Below are 18,377 nucleotides of genomic sequence, written 5' to 3'. Positions count from 1 at the left end.
CATTTCGAAATGATGAATTCGCTAAGCCAGGTTGCAATATCTATTTCTAGATATCTTATTTATGATGCTATTCAGTCTGAGATAAACACATTGCCTGTTTCTCTTAAATGCTTGCTAAAGAAAAGAGTCTTCTAACGATCATATGAATGGCTCCGCTTTTACTACAATTTCCATGGTTTTACAAGTTTTGGTGACTCTAGATTCCAATAGTTTACAGATTAGTAATTGAGCTACTACAATTCGACTTTCGTGGCCGTAAACTCTAAACTGCAGGCTTCTGCCCAAATTCAGTCAGCCTTTGGTGATCTTACATCCTAAGCTGATAAGCTTATACCAAGAAGTTATGGACTAGGGGTGTTTTTCAAAGCATAGATATTACCTAATTATAATAATTTATGGCTTCAACTGAATTTAACTACATCAAGGAAGGCCTTGAGTAGTTGCGGAACGATTGCCAATATGACGTCAACCTGTCTTATTTCCTTGAGAGAACCTTATGATTTTCTCACTACTTACAAAAAGTGAAAGGTTTAAATTAACAAAACCTTTTATTTTGAGTTAAGGGAGTTTCAAATTGAGTTAAGAGAATAAGATAGTGCCAAGTCAATGATGGAAATCGTTTTTGTGTCCTATAAGTAATCCAAAATTGTTCTCAAAAAGAAACCAACCTGTAGAGACAAAAATATTTTTTATTTAAACAATATAAAGATGAAATCATATCCTTACTATAATACGATATTAATTTATTATCTAGACGTTCCAGCTTTTTGGAATTTAATTTGATTGGAAAACGGCAACAAAAGTTGCCATTTGAACTCAATTTTGGTTACCTTAACTATACACGCTGCTCTGCAAGACTACATAAAATTAATTGAAAAATCATAGTATGGTAAATAAACATATTGTAAAATTAATTAAAAATGAATCAGAAACACTTAAATGGGCAGTCCTGACACCATCATCAATTTTAAAAATAATAAAAGAAACACAAAGAATCGATTTTAAAAAATGCAAAAATAATTCCTTACACTACGAAAATGTTAGAATGGTAAAAATGCAGCGATTTTTATCCCGTTCGTCATCTGAACTAAAAAACTTTAGCTATTCTAAGACATAAAAATGGTCACTAGAGCGCTCTGCTTTCGACAGATATACATAAAACAATTCGAAAGCTCGTAAGTCAAAACCTTCAACGAATGGATCCTTATCCCCGATTTTGTTTTCAACTAAAGTAGAAAATATTGCACGAACTTACGAAGAAGTTTTTTGTTGGTCACAGCGTTGAAATTTTAATTAAATATAAAATAATAATAATATATTTATATTTAAATGTATGTTCATCGATTTCTTTGTCAAATATATATATATATATATATATATATATATATATATATATATATATATATATATATATATATATAATAATGTATGTCCATCGATTTCTTTGTCAATTATGGACCCATTTTCAAATTTTGTGACACATACACAAAATTAAATTACGAACAAAGCAAATCCATTTTGTTGCTCATACCGACTTCAAAGTGATCAGTTGGTAGTAGCTGAAATGGTGTCAAGCTAAATTGTGTGTATATAGTAGCATATAAAATACGTGTAGTTGATAGGTTAAATAAGGTTTTTGTTTATTTTTATTTAGTTACTAGCTGACCCGACAGACTTCGTCCTGTCAAAAAGATTTGTAATGTGGCAGTTTTTGTGCCTACGTATTTTAAAAAATTCTCCTGAACAGAACCATCACCCTGGTGATAGGGCGTTGTGAATAAAAAATAATTAAATAAAACATATATAAGGATTGAAAAGTAAGTAATCGCTTTATTGTTAATCATGTGAATCATAATTATTATTATTATTATCATTATATTGCTTTGTGGTATACGATGTTTTTTGTTTGATTACCTGGCGCATAGATAAACAAATCTGATGGTTTTCCAACACGGGAACAGGCAACATACAATTGACCATGTGAGAAACATGGGTTTTCTAGATTAATACCACAAACACTTAATGATTGCCCCTGGGACTTGTTTATAGTCATAGCAAAAGCAAGCCGTCAACATGTCTATAGGAAATTTGCCATTACCAATGTCAATGAGTTGTTTAGAGAATATGTTTCCAGATTGGTCATTTTGCAACTCGACACGCATATTCTTGCTTAAATGAAGTACTTTAACATGTTTCCACAAATTGGAGGACTTTAGACATGCATTGAGTTCATCAGCTGGCGTTGATCGTGGAATCACTGGCAATGTTTGACGAAAATCTCCTGCTAATAAAATCATTGCACCACCAAATCGGTTATTATTGCTACGTAGATCTTTTAAGGTTCTGTCTAAAGCCTCCAAAGATTTTTTATGTGCCATCGTGCATTCATCCCAAACAATCAATTTACATTGCTGCAAAACCTTTGCCATTGCAGAGTTCTTCGAAACGTTGCAGGTTGGAGTTTCATTGCTTTGCATATTTAATGGCAATTTTAGTGCTGAATGGGCTGTTCGACCACCTTCAAGCAAAGTTGCTGCGATTCCCGACGAAGCGAGTGCAAGTGCAATTTTATTTTGTGAGCGAATTGTTGCTAATATTAATGAAATAAAAAAAGTTTTTCCTGTACCACCAGGTGCATCTAAGAAATAAATCCCTCCAGTTTCATCATTTGTTACTTTCATAAGAGTTTCAAATACATACTTCTGTTGTTCATTTAACAGTGGAAGATTTGTTTGAATTTATTCTTTCAAAGCGTTGAGATCATACAGTCTTTCTCGATGCAACTCTTGGTTAATAGCGTCATGCATTGGACGATTGGGCGCGGTCAGGCCTAATTGAATTAATAGTTTGTTTGACATTATCAAGCACATGTCCTCAATTGAAATCAATGCTTCATTGTAAATTTCTTCACTGATTTGTATATTTGGATTTCCCATTCTATTCCGTATTTGATACAAAATATCATCACACATATAATCTTTGTACTTGATCCACAAATCAATTGGGTTTGATGGGAAGCATGTAGATATGATTATAGAAAACAATGTTCGTACTTGATGAGCGTGTGATGATATTACAGCATCATTGAGAGTTTGATCCCAATGAGCGTTATTTTCAAGCAATTGCAAACGTTGACAGGCTTCTCTGTAGGATCCACACAATTCATCATCAACATTTCCTAACTATTAGAATGATGTTGGGCCACGTACATTGACTAATAGCAGTCGTAAATAAAAACATTCATCATTGCTTGGATGTACTGAATAAATCCGGCCAATCGCATCGGTGGAATATACATCTGTATATCCTGGAACTGGTTTTCCTTGTTTCCGTCGTATAAATCTCCTTGAGGATTGATTCCAGGTATAATATTTTGGCATTTCAGAATATAGCAATGTTTGTGCGAAATCATCGTTTTGGCATGTCTCAAAAAAACTGGTTAATGTAGTAGATGGTGGCTGAGCAGCTCTTTGTACTGCGTTCTGTGCTGTAAAATACACTCTTTGTCCATTTTCTAAATGCACAGCTAAGTGAACAACAGAAGGGTGTCTCTCATGAATAGGAAAAGAAAATATTCGCCAAACTGCTTCATTACTACTGACATAGCGGCCCATTTGGTATTGGGTAACTTCATCATTAGAATTCTCTGCACCAATTCCAATCACAGCCATATCACTCCCTTTGGTTACATATTTGCAAATGTATTTAATCGATTTCACTGAATGGCAAGATTCAACGTTGATGTGTGCTTTGAATGTCTTTGATAAAATGGGTGAATATGGAACAATCCAACGATTATCTATTTCAATATCTTGTTAATTTAATTTGACAATTGTTGATTTTCCATTGTCTGCTGTCGATCTGCGACGATACAATGGATAACCGTCATTACCAGTAATTGTTTCCGATATTAATGTCCGTGGATATCGTTTTGAACATTTACCATCCATCATACACGGTGAATTTTGATTAAGAGTTCCACAGGGACCATGTATCATGTTTTTGATAACTACCTCATGCAATCCAGGATCTACTTGTACATTAGGGATTTCAGCTGATATCACTGCATCAACTTCATTTGGCCTTATCTTTTCAACCAACCAAACCAAAATGTGTGCATGTGGCAATCCTCGTTTCTGCCACTCCACAGAATACATCCAGCAGCGTGTCTCACCAAACACATTATGTTTTACGATGAAATTCATTAAAGATTTCAACTTTTGTCTAAAGACTCTGGCTGTAATATCATGACGATCAATGGATGATTTCCCAGGTAATAACTCCTGCTTAATTTCTATCCATTGCGGATTGCATGTAAATGTGATGAACAAATCTGCTGTACCATAATGACGAACATACGACATGGCATCTTGAGCATATTCGTGCATATGCCGAGGGCTTCCGATGTATGTTGCTGGAAGAATAGTCATCCGACCGACATTCTGTGCATTTCCATCAGTATTAATCGCATCTCGAAGGTGAATATACTCTTCAGATCGGAGTTTGGTTTGATTCAACCTGATGAATGTTAATCTCTCCGTTTCAATTTTAACATACATGTCATCAACATATTTGTGATATAATCGCCGACATTTCAATATGTGATTATCTGCATTTTCCCGAATCATTAGGCGGTATGAATAATAGTTCATTGAACTGACTTTTTTGTTGGTTTCAGAACCTGTAAACAGATTTTGTTTTAATAACATTCAAATATAAAATTAAAATACATAATATAGTGACTGAGATATTATCGCCATAGCTAAACTAATATTTTAGTTACCTGTAATGGGATTTATCATTTTTATTGATAAATCGTAGCCATCTTCACCTTGCCAAAATATAATGGGATATTGCAGTGCATCATATGAGCGGTGTGTTTCCTTTATAGGTTGTAATTGAAAATTCCGACGATGTAAAACAATATCACGGGATTCCAAGTTTTCTCCAACTACAACGATAGCAACTTCATCAATAGTTGGTGCATTAAAACGTCTTGTATGTTGACCTGCAGGTGTTTTATCAGCTCTGATTACAATTTTGTGATTATCGGATGGCATCAGATCCAGGGCAGTTTTAAACAATATAATCAATTGATTGTGTTGATGAAATAAAGTTTGTAATTGTTCTACAATAGACCTTTTTACTAAATTGTTATGTGCACAACGCAGATCAATTTCTTGTGGTGAATTGCCCATAAAATAAATTTGCAGGAATTTGTTGTCGCTATCTGACACTGGTAACAGTGAACCTGCTCTGTGATATATTTGCCCTTGTATCTGTAAATAAAAAAAATATTATGGTGTGGTATAAATTAATGGATTGTCAATGATCAAACTTAAATAATATTTGATCTTAAAAAGTATATATTTAGTTTTAACTAATATCTATCAAATATAAAATATAATAAAAGTGTCACTGAAACTGAATCACCATATAATATGATGACTAAGTGATATATTTCGTAATGATTAAGAAATTGAAGATTAGTAACACATCTTAACTTTGGTGACAGAAAATTTTGTTCGCTAAAATAATTATGAGTAACTGCTATAATACATACCTTGAAAGTTGGCATAAAATTTTCCCGAACTGCATTTGTTGCCCCAAATGAAGTCATTTGAAAGCAATTGTTATATTGTTGAATATGTGTCAAAAAGTGTATAGAATCTGTTCCTATTCCTGAAACCAATGAGTACAATGGTTCTGGTGGTGGATCCAATTGTATCAATTTCACTTTACCATTTGCGCAACACAATCCATTGGCTTCGTTTTTGTATTTTAATGCCTTACAGTGTGAGCAAACCAAGTTCATAGAACCAATAACAACACATTGGTAGTTACTGTAGTCAATTGACACATCGTAACTGAAAGCAGCTGGATTCAAACTTGCGCGATTATTAGTTGAATGTCGCGCTCGCGCTTCACGCGTTTGTGATATCCGAATTCTTTCACGTTCATTTCCGTCGTCACGTTCTTGTGCAGTACGATTAGATCGGTAATTAGCTTGGTTTATAGCATTTCTGGTTCTTCTACCTAAATTGCTTCGTCTTATAGGAGGCATATCAAATATAAATTATTTTTTCACTAATCACGAACTAAACAAACACTAACTAACTAAACACTCTGCACAAAACACGATATACGAATTTGTTTCGTGTATCACTTGACAATTCATCTGTCATCTGTCAAAAGTCATCTGTAACAGACAACTTTTTTTTTTTAATTTGATATGACTTGAACTCAAATCCTTTTAAGCCGTACGAATTGTTTTATTTATTTAAAATTTGAATTAAATTTTAAACAAATAAAAAATTTTAAATAAATAAAACAATTCGTACGGATTAAAAGGATTTGAGTTCAAGTCATATCAAATTTAAAAAAAAAAAGTTGTCTGTTACAGATGACTTTTGACAGATGACAGATGAATTGTCAACTGATACACGAAACAAATTCAAACAAAAAGGGCTATTTTTAGGGTTTTTCCAGCAATAATTCTAATTTTTCTCGCCGTAAAAACCATCCCTGAACTTCAACGAACATTTTAAAAAAAGATTTGGCCAAATTGGTCCAGGCGTTGTTGAGTTATGCGCTTAGGAACATATTTTGCGATTCATTTTTATATATAAGATTGCAACGATTATTATGTACATATTTTACTGTAAAACTTTTTTTGTGTTAACAATCTAAGTTTGATTATTTTTTACTTTTTAGTGAGTTCCGTATTTATTTTTAGAAGTCGGTTCAATTATTTTGTTAAAAATATTTTATAAACAATTCGAGTTTATAAGATTCATTTTTAATTTATAAACTAATTTAAAAATTATGGTTAAATATGACATTTTCACTTTTGAAGAGGTTTTCATTGTTATTGTCAAAATTATTCAAATAGAGGAATCGATAACATTTTTTGCATCTTTATTGGATTGTAAATGTTATACTATTTTGTCACTGAACGTTTTCTAGTGTTTGTATTACTGTAATAATCTGATTAAATGTTCTGCTCGCTTGCTTGTTGATGATGTTGATATTTAGCCACTATTTCAATATAGAATAGCAATATAATCATATAATATTGAATTATTGGATGATGATCAAGGTCAAAAAAAATATCTTGCAAGGCACTGGTTGTGAAGGAGTCCAAAATGTGTGCAAGATTGGAATGAATTATAATTAATTTTTTACTGTGAAGTTCATCACTAAATCGAGTAGAATGAGGAAACAGTATAGTATTTTTATAAATGTTAGAACCTCACTGGGTAAAATATTTTATTATTAGTATTAATTTATTGTTATATTTTAGTGCCTCTTTTCTATCAATTAGGGTGTATCTAGACTCCGAATCAGAATCATATTTTATATATTTTCACAAATTAGGTAATTTTATGTAACATTTTTATCATATAATGTTATTAGTTTGTCATTTTGTATTAGTTCTACTTACCATTATGGGGTGAATATTTTGGCTCACTTAATTCTTGTAGTCTTTCGCAAAGATATTGATTTGTTGATGAATTCTGAAAAAATTATGATATATTAAATTGACATATAACCTTATTTTTGATAATTATAGATTGGATTTTAAAATGTTTATAATTATTTTAGTTAAATTAGAATATTTCTTTAGCAAATCAACTAAACTCTTTTTTATTTTCCATCAAAAAGGGTTAATCTGTGCTGAACGTGCCATTTTAAATAATGTCGGCATTAAACAGTAGTAATAACAGTTTTCGGCATTAGGTTTACCGACTGGTATTTGCGATCACTACATTAGTGATGCTTTCTCCGTAGATATCTGATATGAGAAGGTTTGACATGGTTCTCCCTTAACCAGAAAAAAGGCCCATATTCAGTATGGGATTCGAACTTACGATTACTGTATGTTAAGAGATGTTATTATTGTTAAATATATTTATATGTGCATATTTTTCCCCTCTTTCATTTTAGTCTCCTTTTTAATAACTAGGCTTTATCTGGTCTGGACCTATTATTTAACGCGGGCTCCGAACCACGGTTCTCGACATTAAACCTACCGATTGGCGAGTGACCGACTTAGCGATCATCCTAGAAGACATCCGGTTTTACCCAGCCTGGTTACTGGGGTGATTGATATCAATATCTTGTCAGATTTTGAACTCTTGCCTAAGGACAACCACAAATTTTAAACAATCACAAACATAAGTTTACGACCATGTCTCAGCAGAATTCTAATATGCGACTATCGCAACAGCCGGACTACCGTCCTTGTTTATAAAATAATCCGGCTAATTTCAAGGTGTGTTTTCGTTGATAAATATTTTACAGATATTTTCCATAAGTTAATGACCAGTGTAAAGGGAAAAAATCTGCATCTTTCATACTTTAGTACAATAATAATAAATTATCAAATTAATGTGTCTGTGTATTGTTTTTCGGACCATTGCCGCCTATAAAATCAACAGGACGGAATGCTATAAAACGTAAGAAATTAAGTATAGCAACGACAAACGTATCGAAAGCAACCATGTATAATATTTATATATTTCTTTTCTTTGCGTGTTTAATAAATAGTGCTCATTTTTATAGTGGTAAGTATCACGATTTATTTTAATTTGTTTATAACAGGTTAGGAACAATTCAAAACCGTTATTTTAAACATTTATTCAAATAGTATGATAATAAACCGATGTTAATTAATTTTATATTTTTGTGTAATATTTCGTGTTTTTAATTACAAAATATATTAAACTTATTTACATAACGAATAGAACACACAAGGAGCTAAATCAGTCGAATATAACTAGAAAAGTTGATGATTGACGATAAACGTATGATTTTAATAATCAATAATAAGCGTCTGTCATTAAAATGGCACATTATTATCCAATATTCCTAATTGAGATTAACTGCTGAGCTGAGCTTACGAAGACTTGTATTAAAATTTTTTATTATCATGGATTTCGATGTTAATCATCATTTAGGTCTTACAATTTATATTTAAAACGCGTATATCACTTACCGATTTCAGTATACAGACTTGTCGTCTCATGTTTTTCTTAATCGATTTTGTATCGACTTTTTATGGTATTTGTAAAAATTCCTGCTTATTTTAAAGTCCATCCTTAGAATATAACAATGTTGGATTGCAATAAGACCACATACATATTATCATTATATTAAAACTATTATATATGTATAAACCACAATATGTTCAATACAAATAATATAAGTTTAAGAGATATTATTTTAGATAATATAAATTTTAGTAATTGTTACTTAGATGATATTAACTAACTAAAGATGCATTTTATACATTTATTTTTTTTACACATTGATAAATTTTATAGTAATTTAGAAACGAATAATTATTGATTGATTTAAAATGCTACTACTAATAATAATGGATGAAGTACATCCATTCTAGAAGTGTAATCGAAAGAAAAACGTTACCTCGATATCTAGGAGGAAGGGGATTAATAGATAGTAATAATAGATATATAATATATAATAATAGATAACTATTTTGGCAACAAATAATACATTTATGGAATTAATTTATTGACAAAGTGCGAAATATTACTGCTACGAAATGCAATATGTTAAGCCGATAGCTTTACCCCTTTATACCTAAAATTGAAAAATATTTTGAGACGAATGAAGAAAATAAATGGAAGCCTGGAGTGGGAAACCAATCGATGGAATGCTGCGTCAAACTACAGGTTGATATGAGGAAAAGTGTTTCCACAAAAGGAAAGTCACCTACTGACCTCACCTTTAACTACTATATAGTTAAAGATCCTATGGTTTATGATAATATAGACACATATAACACATTACAAGGGAATGCCCGATGCTTGGGTTTATCTGCTGATCAAGTTCAGATGATGTTCTGTTTAGTTAAAAAAAATGACAGTTCTTAAAAAGTATGTTCTAAATTACTCGGAAAAATGAGATTTAAAAAAGACCGAAATATACATTACAGGATCCACGATACTATCGCCATATCAAAAGTCGACACAAATATTGTTAGGTTCTTGAAATATCAAATGTCAAATTGGAGTACAGATAGTCACTTCCATAGTTCTACAAAAAACATAGTACTGATTCAATCCCGGTTAAAAGATGTGTTTTTGAAGGAGAGGCGCTAAGTCTGTTATTGTTCTGTGTTACAATGAATCATTTATTTCTCTATTTCAATTCAACAAAATATCAGAATTAAAGAAAATAGCAATTGGTTAAATTAAGTCTGCTATATCCGAATATTTCTTTGGGGACATCAAGATGCAATTTGAATTAGATTAATGTTTTATTACAGAAAAGCCTCAGCCTTCGTACGAGGGTCACTAATTATATTTCGAGAATAGGCAACACTGTCATGTGAGTCCATCTGACGGTTCCATCGTAAAGTTTGACATTTTACTCTCGCCAAAAAATGGAACTGAATCGTGAACATTTTCGTGCGATGATTTTTTTCGATTTTCGACGTGGATTATAACAACAAAAGTGAATCAATCAACTTAATTTGACTTTTGGCGATAAAACTCGATCAAAAACCACCGTGTATCGCTGGTTTAGTGAATTCAATCGTGGTCGTAGTACACACTCCGACGAGTTTCGTGAAGGTCGTCCAAAATCGGCTGTTGTGTCAGAAAACATCGTTGCTGTGTGCGCAATGATAAAGTAAGATCGTCATGTCACCTATTGTGAGATTGAGGCATCCCTAAGCGCGAGTTCCACTAGCGTATATGCGATTTTACATGAACACTTAGCTGTGCGAAAATTATGTTCGCGTTGGATCCCACACAATTTGACAATCGTTCAAAAAAAAAAAATGCTCGTGTCAATTGGTACAAAGAAATGCTTAAGAAATTCAATAGCGGTGCGTCGAAAGACGTTTATAAAATCGTGACAGGTGACGAATCGTGGATATATTCGTATGAGCCCGAAAGTAAGCAGCAGTCGACTGTATGGGTGTTCCAAGATGAACCAAATCCAATAAAAGTTGTTCGCGCACGAGGTACTTCAAAGAAAATAGTGACCTGTTTCTTCAGGAAAACTGGCTATATTGCAACAGTGTCTCTAGAGGATCGTAGAACAGTAGATTCGGATTGGTACACAACCATTTATTTTCCAGAAGTCTTCGTTGAAATAAGGAAAGCAAACAAGAGACGCCAGATTGATCTTCATCATGACAATGCGAGCTCTCACACATCGGCTCGAACAAGAGACTATTTGAGCACTCAAAACATCGAAATAATGGGTCATCCGCCATCCAGCCCTGATTTGGCACCCAACGATTTCTTTTTGTTCTCATTCGTGAAGAATAAATTGCGTGGTCAGTGATTTTCATCGCCCACAATAGCTATTGAAGCGTTCAAAAATCATGTTTTGAAGGTACCTCATTCAGAATGAGATAGATGCTTTGAAAATTGGTTTAAGCGTATGTAAAAGTGTATCGATCATCGTGGCGAGTACTTTGAAGAACAATGAAAATATATTTGCAGTTGAACTATTTGTTTTTTTTCCTATCCTCGTAAAATGCAAGACGACCGGATCATCTAAGTGTCCTATCGAATCGACCATGTTCTAGTGTCGACACGTATTATAGCTAGGGATGAAATAGGCTCAATGAACTGAGCAGAAATTAAACAATACTTGGATCTAGCATCTAGATCTTCATAAAAAGCATAAGGTAGCAAAAATTAATAAGAAGACAAAAAATACCCCAAAGTGCATTAGAATGAAAACTTTATCTTTTACAGAGAACAAATTTGAGAAATTATTTCTTGAAAGAATCCTTAACATCAGGCGTAATTACAAAGAAACCGTTAGAAGCTATTAACGAATAGTGGTGACGTAGGGATTTGTTAACAACAGCACGAATACTTAAAAAATTCTCATCGTCTTCGAAAATCAAAGCAAAGGAGCCAATCAGAGCTTAATATTTTTAATATTTCGAATATCTGGGATAATCAATCTTCCCTCTCGAGAGAGTGAGATTGCCTTTTGGCTAAATCTAAGAAAATATAGGTAGTGTATTTTCTATTTCTAAAGAATGAAAGTTAACTTTTTTTGCTTTTAGTTTAGAATTCACATCTCCCTTTAGCGTCTTGCTTTCAATCTGGATTATAAAGCTAAATCACATCAATAGTAAACTAATTTCCAAAAAGTTGCAGTTGAATGTGCTTATCGAATTATTTGGTTATTGAACATATAATGGTAAATCAATTTCAAAAGTTCTTATGAAAGATGACATTATTTTACAATTTCGCTTCGAATGTTTGTTTTACTGTCGATAAATACATGGTACTATGCTAACTTATTGAATAATTTAACATCTGGTGGTTATATTTAATATAACGTATTTAGTGTAAGATTTGATGATTTTCCGAAACCTAAATTGTGGTGAGATTTAAGTGGCTAATATATGTGTGTGTCTAAATCTTAAATGTTGACATATAATATATTCTTTATCCCTGAAAAAGAAAGTAATACGAACGTGAGTAGAAAACATAAGTAAATAACATTTCGGTTACCGTGGAAAAGCAAGGCGATTACACGCATCTTAAGAAACATCAAGAAAATTAGAAAATGTGGGAATTGGGGTTTGGTTAGTGCTGTCTGATGCAGGATTCTTAGATGCCAGCCATACAGTTTAACTTGTGAGAATATAATTTTCGTTTATAAAATACTACAGAATTTGGAAAATGCGTATGAAGCTATATATGCAATGTATTTATTACTCAACTGAAACTAAATAATGGTTGTATAATGTTTCATATGCTCAAATAAATTATAACTTCTTGAGGAAAAATATGAATAATCAAATATAGGCGAATATTAGATATGTACGTTACTCAACTTCAGAAACACTTGAATGTCGCTGAGTGTTTCTAAAACCTACTGAATTTAATTTATCGTTGCCTTTCTTAGCAACATTCGGTTTACACATTTCGAGATATGGCAAAACAATTTAAATAAGTAAAGGAGTTAGAATGAAATAGCCTTAATAATTTAAAAACAATAGTGGTTTGATAAAATTTATGCTATTTTGAAACATTTTTTAACTAATTTTAAACTCTCAGTTATGTACTCGTTTAAACTGTAATAAATAACATAGATTTTGGGTTATAAATTTTAATTGGCAAGAAGCCATTAATAATAATACTAATGTTTAAAATTTAATTCTATTAAAAACAGATTGAAGATCGAAAAATCGGTTATCTCTAGATGGCTTTAAAGTTGCATATCTCTAGTAGCTTTTATTTTTTAAAGTTATATTATTAGGTTTAAAAGAACCACAGAGTAATCTAGATAGAGAAATAGTGTAATTTATTACTTATATTGTGTTTTTAAAAATAGAGAATAATTCATACATACATTTATTCATTATATTTTTATTTCCCAAATGGAAATTCGATATGTGTGGATATTTTTATGGTGTGGTTAAGAACTGAACATATTCACAAGCTCATTCCTATTATATGATCAAGAAAATATAAGATAATATGAGATATATAAGATCATTCCTAATTGCCGATGAATGCTCTTGAGACAGATCGATATATTTAATTCCATAACACTGTTATGTAACTAAATATAAAAGAGTTTTGAACCATTTCTCTAAAAAAAAGCAGCTCTAGGGTTGGGCTGCACATGAATTAACAGCGGGATTCAGTAGAACGAGTTTTTGTTTGTGAGTCGCTGCTGAAACTAAATGAAAAAATCTGTGAAAAATCGCAGTCGAATATCGGAGAAGCTCCATAAATGGTGATACAGCTCATATTAACACCGAGGAAGGCAAGGTGTTTGGTGGGATTAATGGAAAGAAATTATTCATCCAGAGACTCTAGAATTAATGGTTTGTCCAGGAAGCACATAATGTGAAATGTTGTTAAAAACTAATAGGAATGATACAGGTGATTAAATATAAACGATAAATACCATTTGTTGCAGTCTCTACATATTTATCTTAAGTTGGCTTCGAAAAAAAAAATGTTAAAACAAGTTGCTTTAGTTTTTTTTTGCCTAGAATTCTTAAATGTTGCACAGTGATGCAATTATGGGTTTGCTAGAGAAGTAGTAAAATATCGTCGATCAAAACGGCACATAAGTTAATAAATAAAAATAAATTTATATGAATAAAACCCGGTTTGAAATACATGAAACGAACATATTGCTATTGAAACGAACAACAACACCATTATGTTTCATTTGAAAAGGTTTAAGGTAAAATACAAAATTATCTAATTAGGGCCTTAGTTCATTAGGGTAAACTGTACTGGTAATAGTTCTCTTTCGCCAAGTTTCTTAATTCAGTAATATCTTATTTTGAAGACAATTAGATAAAAGCTGTAGAAGTCGAAATTTAACATGATTAATTTTTTGCTTTATTAATTGACTTAAATTTTACAGATTTTTCAGCAAATTTTATGTCAAGCTATGATCTAGTGTTTCATATCACCTTACACCATCACTCAGTATATTAAATTACCCAGTATATGCCCATGATTTTAATGTATGCGACCCTAAAAGTAACTTTCATAATCTGTTATAATTATTTAAAAAAAAACTGCTTTTTCCTTGTGTAATTTGGTAACTGTTGTAAATGTTTATACAATAACTTTAGTAACTTATCTTGGTTTGTGCCACTATCGTAGACTTCTTTTTTCGGTAAATACATTTTTCAGCGGAAATAAAAAATCCGCTAAACCAAATTTATAAAGCGAATAATTTGCCTGTGTTTCAATTTTCTTCGGTTTAATTAATTAAACATTAAGTAAAACAATTAATAAAACTACGAATATCAATTTTTTATTACAACGGTTACGATGCATATGATATTATTAATGATTTATCTATTATAGTAGTTTCAGTAAACAAGGGAAAATGTGGTCAAAATGAAGAATACGGATGCAAGATTTTAGAAACAGTTCAAACTTGTCAACACCCACAGGTATACTGGAATAATAGCAACTGTACTGTCGGCTGTTTTTGTAAAGAAGATTATTGGAGGAATGAAATTACCGGAGAATGTGTCCCAATGGAAGAATGTCCTTGCGAAAATGGCTTGGTATTTAGGTTGTGACCTTTTTTATTTTTATTAAGCGAACATTTCATTTGTATGTTTTTCATGTGCGATTTTTTCGCTTCATATATATTTAGGTCTTTATAATCACAATTTTGTTTTTGTTAAATGAACGAACTTTTTAAATTACTGTACATTTGGTTATTCCGATATATTTGAAAGCAGCACATTTGTATATTTATTTACAACAAGACGGCAAAAGTGTATCCCTCAAAGTGGATAAGATATAAATGATTAAACGTTACTTTTGAATATTAATATATAGCAAAATCATATAAACACCAAAAAACACGTATGTATTGCTCAGTTTACTTGACAAGACTTATGGTTATATTTCGCGGTACTATATGCTTTGTTGTGATGGTTTAAATAAGCGATCAGTTAAATATACGATCTACCAGACTTCGAAATAAGGGAAATCGTTGATTGGTTGGATGAATTATTTAATGTTTTACGAACGACAATATACGGTAATAAAAGTACCAATTTATTGAAACACACACAGGAACAGGATACTGTAATTTTTTTAGTGTAAATTCTTATTAGATTAGGTTTTAACTTTAAAAATATAAGAATCACATTGGAAGTGCTGCTCTACTATATTACCTTCTACTCTGTGTTGCACTGTGTTGTACGTGTTGTACCTATTGATTTTTCTTTCTCATTTTATCCGTTAAAATAAATTTAATAAATATATTAATGTTTTTTAATCGTTAAAAAAATTAATGTCTGATTCGTCGGACATGTGACCAAATCTGTTTATAAAATTTAGATTGGGTTGGTATTGGTAGGCCAAGTTGCCAAATGTCTGCAAAAGGCGTCAAAATGCTAGTACTAATAATTATAAAGTTAGAAACGCAAACTAAAATTCAAATTTGATGAAGTAATATTCTAACGTGCTGGCGTAATAAACTTTGATTACGTCTATTGGCTGGTTTATTGGACATGCTATATTGGATGATGGTGTAGATCCACTGTTCATTGACACAAGACATACCACAGCATTTTTTTGTCTGGCAGGTAATCATTTCCCTTTTTTGGATCTTTGGATCAACTGATAGGTTGTATGAAAGCTTTTTCTTTATCATCACTACTTTTAAATCATTGAAACAAAAACTGACAATTAGGATACGGAGCAGAGTCACAATAAGTATTAGATGGGCTTGAGAAACAGATTTCCTCAAATCAAATAACAAAAGCAGATAATGTCGTAAATTCAATTTTGGGCCTCTCATATGAGAATCTGTTAGTGTATGAGCATTTAATTGATCAAAAACACCAAAAATGTTATTTTATGCAGAGAAATTCCAATCGAATTTAACAGCTAGGTTAGACTTTTGATAGTTTATACTTAATTGTTCGAGTTTTGATACATTGATATATTTTATATGCAATCACCTAATCATATTTAAAAAGTCTGACTTTATCACTGAAGTGATATAAACTGAAAGTAACGGTTGCATTGGCAAAATTGAGTCCACTGAATTAAATTGAAAACATCTGCAGTGAGTTATTAAATATTTCATTAATCACTTAGGTTTGGTTTTTAATAATGTTCAATCAGGGTTTCAATAATATATATCACTGATCAAAATACATGCAAACAGCTAATAGTAAATTCAAAACACTCTTGGAACGATTAACATTTGGCTTTGCTAATTCTCATATTTCACTTTTCACTTTAATTCAAATATTTTTTGATTAATTATATTTATTTTTGCATTTTAGATATAGCAATCCGTGTATTAATGCATGTTTAAGTGAATTTTGTCCATTGTATATAGTGGCTGGCTGTTTTTGTCCTGCTGATACTTGTTTACTTATGGGTTACTGTATTCCGAGATCTATTTTCCAGAAACGTTTTCCACAAGTAAGTGTACTTGTTATTTTAAGATAATTTATGAACTTTAATATATTTTCGTTTTTAGGAACTAGCATAGGTTTTATCCGATTTTATCATATAATTTACCCCATATATACTCTCAACAAATTAATAATGTATAAAGGACATGTGTATATGTAATACTGAATTCAAATAAAATGTACTAATGAAAAATATTTAATTTTCTCCTTTATTTCTGTAACATTTATTATTAAATATAAATAAGGTTGTACTAAAAGTTATTCGGATTTATCCTTGGATATATTGCATTTTGACATAGGAATGATACTTAACTTTTCATTTTCGTTTAGGACTTTATGCAAATAATAAAAAATGGAGATAATCTAACTTAGTCTACGACGCATTTAATTTAAAAGAGAAATATAAAAGTGTTTATACAGGTGACAGGTTAGAGTAATTAATGGAAAATATTCAGAAGGCATCTTTTACAAGAAAATTTAACTCATTAGAGTTATGAATATTTCGATAAATTAATCTTATTTTAAATGAAATTTGTTTCACAGCCGTTTGAAATTTAAGCTAGGCAATTGGACACAACGTCTATGATTTTATGTTAAAAACTTTAAGTTATTATGAAATTAACTAATTGCTATACGAACAATTTTCTTCAGTGAGAATCTCGCTCTTGTAATCTAATGAATATCAAGTAACAATGTAATGATTAATGCGTAGTACTAACCGCCAATCTGTTAAACGTATTTGATTACAGCGACTAAAATTAAATGGCGGTGTTGATTTTCTGGATAATTAACAGGCTAGATAAAATCCCACTGGCTGTAGGCCCTCTTGACATTTAACCGAGCTTTAGACGCTGATACAGAACGTTGAAAAGTCTTTTACGTTTAAATCGATTTCGAGGACAGATAAAGTGATGCTTGTTTTGAAATTGTTTGATTTTCTCTAAATATAGCTTTCTGCTTTAATGTAGGATGTTTGACTAATCATAATATTTGGCCAAGGTTATTATTATTATTATTATTAATTTCGGATTTTGCTAACGGATGGCTTTAAAGTGGCATATCGATAGCAATATTTATTCTTATACCTATGGGCATTGAAAATATAAATCTCACAAGGTCATTATGGTCATATATTGCTTTGTTGCTTCCAAAATGGGAAAACGCAATGCAGGCTATTCCAAAATTCTTTGGTGTTTATAGTTATTTCAATTCAGTTAATTCTAATGTCAGAATTTGTTTTGAATAGTTTACATAAGGTTGGATAGATCACAGGGATAAGCGTGTGATCACAGGATAAAAATACATTCGATACTACTCAAAATCGTGTCATGTTTGAAACGAATTATTACAAGCGATGCAAATGGATCACGCACAACAATAATATACGAAGAAGATTATGGTCGAAGTTCAGGGAAATTTCACAAATGGTCACACAAATAAATCACAC

At 31.4% G+C, this 18,377-nt stretch overlaps 3 protein-coding genes across 6 annotated transcripts in view; 1 reads left to right on the top strand and 2 right to left on the bottom strand.

Annotated features, from left to right (window-relative positions):
* The window catches only part of nau (myogenic-determination protein nautilus), a 162,793-nt gene that overhangs the window by 61,128 nt on the left and 83,288 nt on the right, over positions 1-18,377 (bottom strand). For both annotated transcript variants that reach the window (XM_076399100.1, XM_076399101.1), the window contains one exon: positions 7,445-7,517. In XM_076399100.1, coding sequence (XP_076255215.1) covers positions 7,445-7,517 — 73 coding nt within the window. The remainder of the gene's footprint in view (positions 1-7,444; positions 7,518-18,377) is intronic.
* Positions 3,695-6,135, bottom strand: LOC143193123 (uncharacterized). Of its 2 annotated transcripts, XM_076399095.1 has the most exons (4): positions 5,743-6,135; positions 5,564-5,682; positions 4,784-5,279; positions 3,695-4,681 (listed from the first exon to the last, which is right to left on the bottom strand). In XM_076399095.1, the coding sequence occupies exons 1-4, from the start codon at positions 6,062-6,064 to the stop codon at positions 3,816-3,818; spliced, it is 1,803 nt and encodes a 600-aa protein (XP_076255210.1). In that variant the 5' UTR covers positions 6,065-6,135; the 3' UTR covers positions 3,695-3,815. The 2 variants fall into 2 exon arrangements, with proteins under 2 accessions (XP_076255210.1, XP_076255209.1); XM_076399094.1 differs by having other exon boundaries at positions 5,564-6,135.
* Positions 8,412-17,125, top strand: LOC143193128 (uncharacterized). Of its 2 annotated transcripts, none has more exons than XM_076399102.1 (4): positions 8,412-8,567; positions 14,847-15,060; positions 16,796-16,937; positions 16,996-17,125. In XM_076399102.1, the coding sequence occupies exons 1-4, from the start codon at positions 8,504-8,506 to the stop codon at positions 17,005-17,007; spliced, it is 432 nt and encodes a 143-aa protein (XP_076255217.1). In that variant the 5' UTR covers positions 8,412-8,503; the 3' UTR covers positions 17,008-17,125. The 2 variants fall into 2 exon arrangements, with proteins under 2 accessions (XP_076255217.1, XP_076255218.1); XM_076399103.1 differs by having other exon boundaries at positions 8,419-8,567; positions 14,850-15,060.

Source organism: Rhynchophorus ferrugineus, unplaced genomic scaffold (assembly GCF_030347505.1).
Source record: "Rhynchophorus ferrugineus isolate W39M unplaced genomic scaffold, kcgeb_rfMv2 rfM3, whole genome shotgun sequence".
Taxonomy (NCBI): Eukaryota; Metazoa; Arthropoda; class Insecta; order Coleoptera; family Curculionidae; genus Rhynchophorus; species Rhynchophorus ferrugineus.
This window is presented reverse-complemented; position numbering and strand designations above follow the sequence as displayed.

Excerpts from the sequence above, each read along its gene's own strand:
- LOC143193123 (XM_076399094.1), bottom strand. The coding sequence starts at position 6,064 with ATGCCTCCTATAAGACGAAGCAATTTAGGTAGAAGAACCAGAAATGCT. Across the intron at positions 5,280-5,563 it reads ATTTTATGCCAACTTTCAAG|ATACAAGGGCAAATATATCA; the intron begins GTATGTATTATA and ends TTTTATTTACAG. Across the intron at positions 4,682-4,783 it reads AATGATAAATCCCATTACAG|GTTCTGAAACCAACAAAAAA; the intron begins GTAACTAAAATA and ends ATCTGTTTACAG.
- LOC143193128 (XM_076399102.1), top strand. The coding sequence starts at position 8,504 with ATGTATAATATTTATATATTTCTTTTCTTTGCGTGTTTAATAAATAGT. Across the intron at positions 8,568-14,846 it reads TAGTGCTCATTTTTATAGTG|TAGTTTCAGTAAACAAGGGA; the intron begins GTAAGTATCACG and ends TATCTATTATAG. Across the intron at positions 15,061-16,795 it reads GAAAATGGCTTGGTATTTAG|ATATAGCAATCCGTGTATTA; the intron begins GTTGTGACCTTT and ends TTTGCATTTTAG.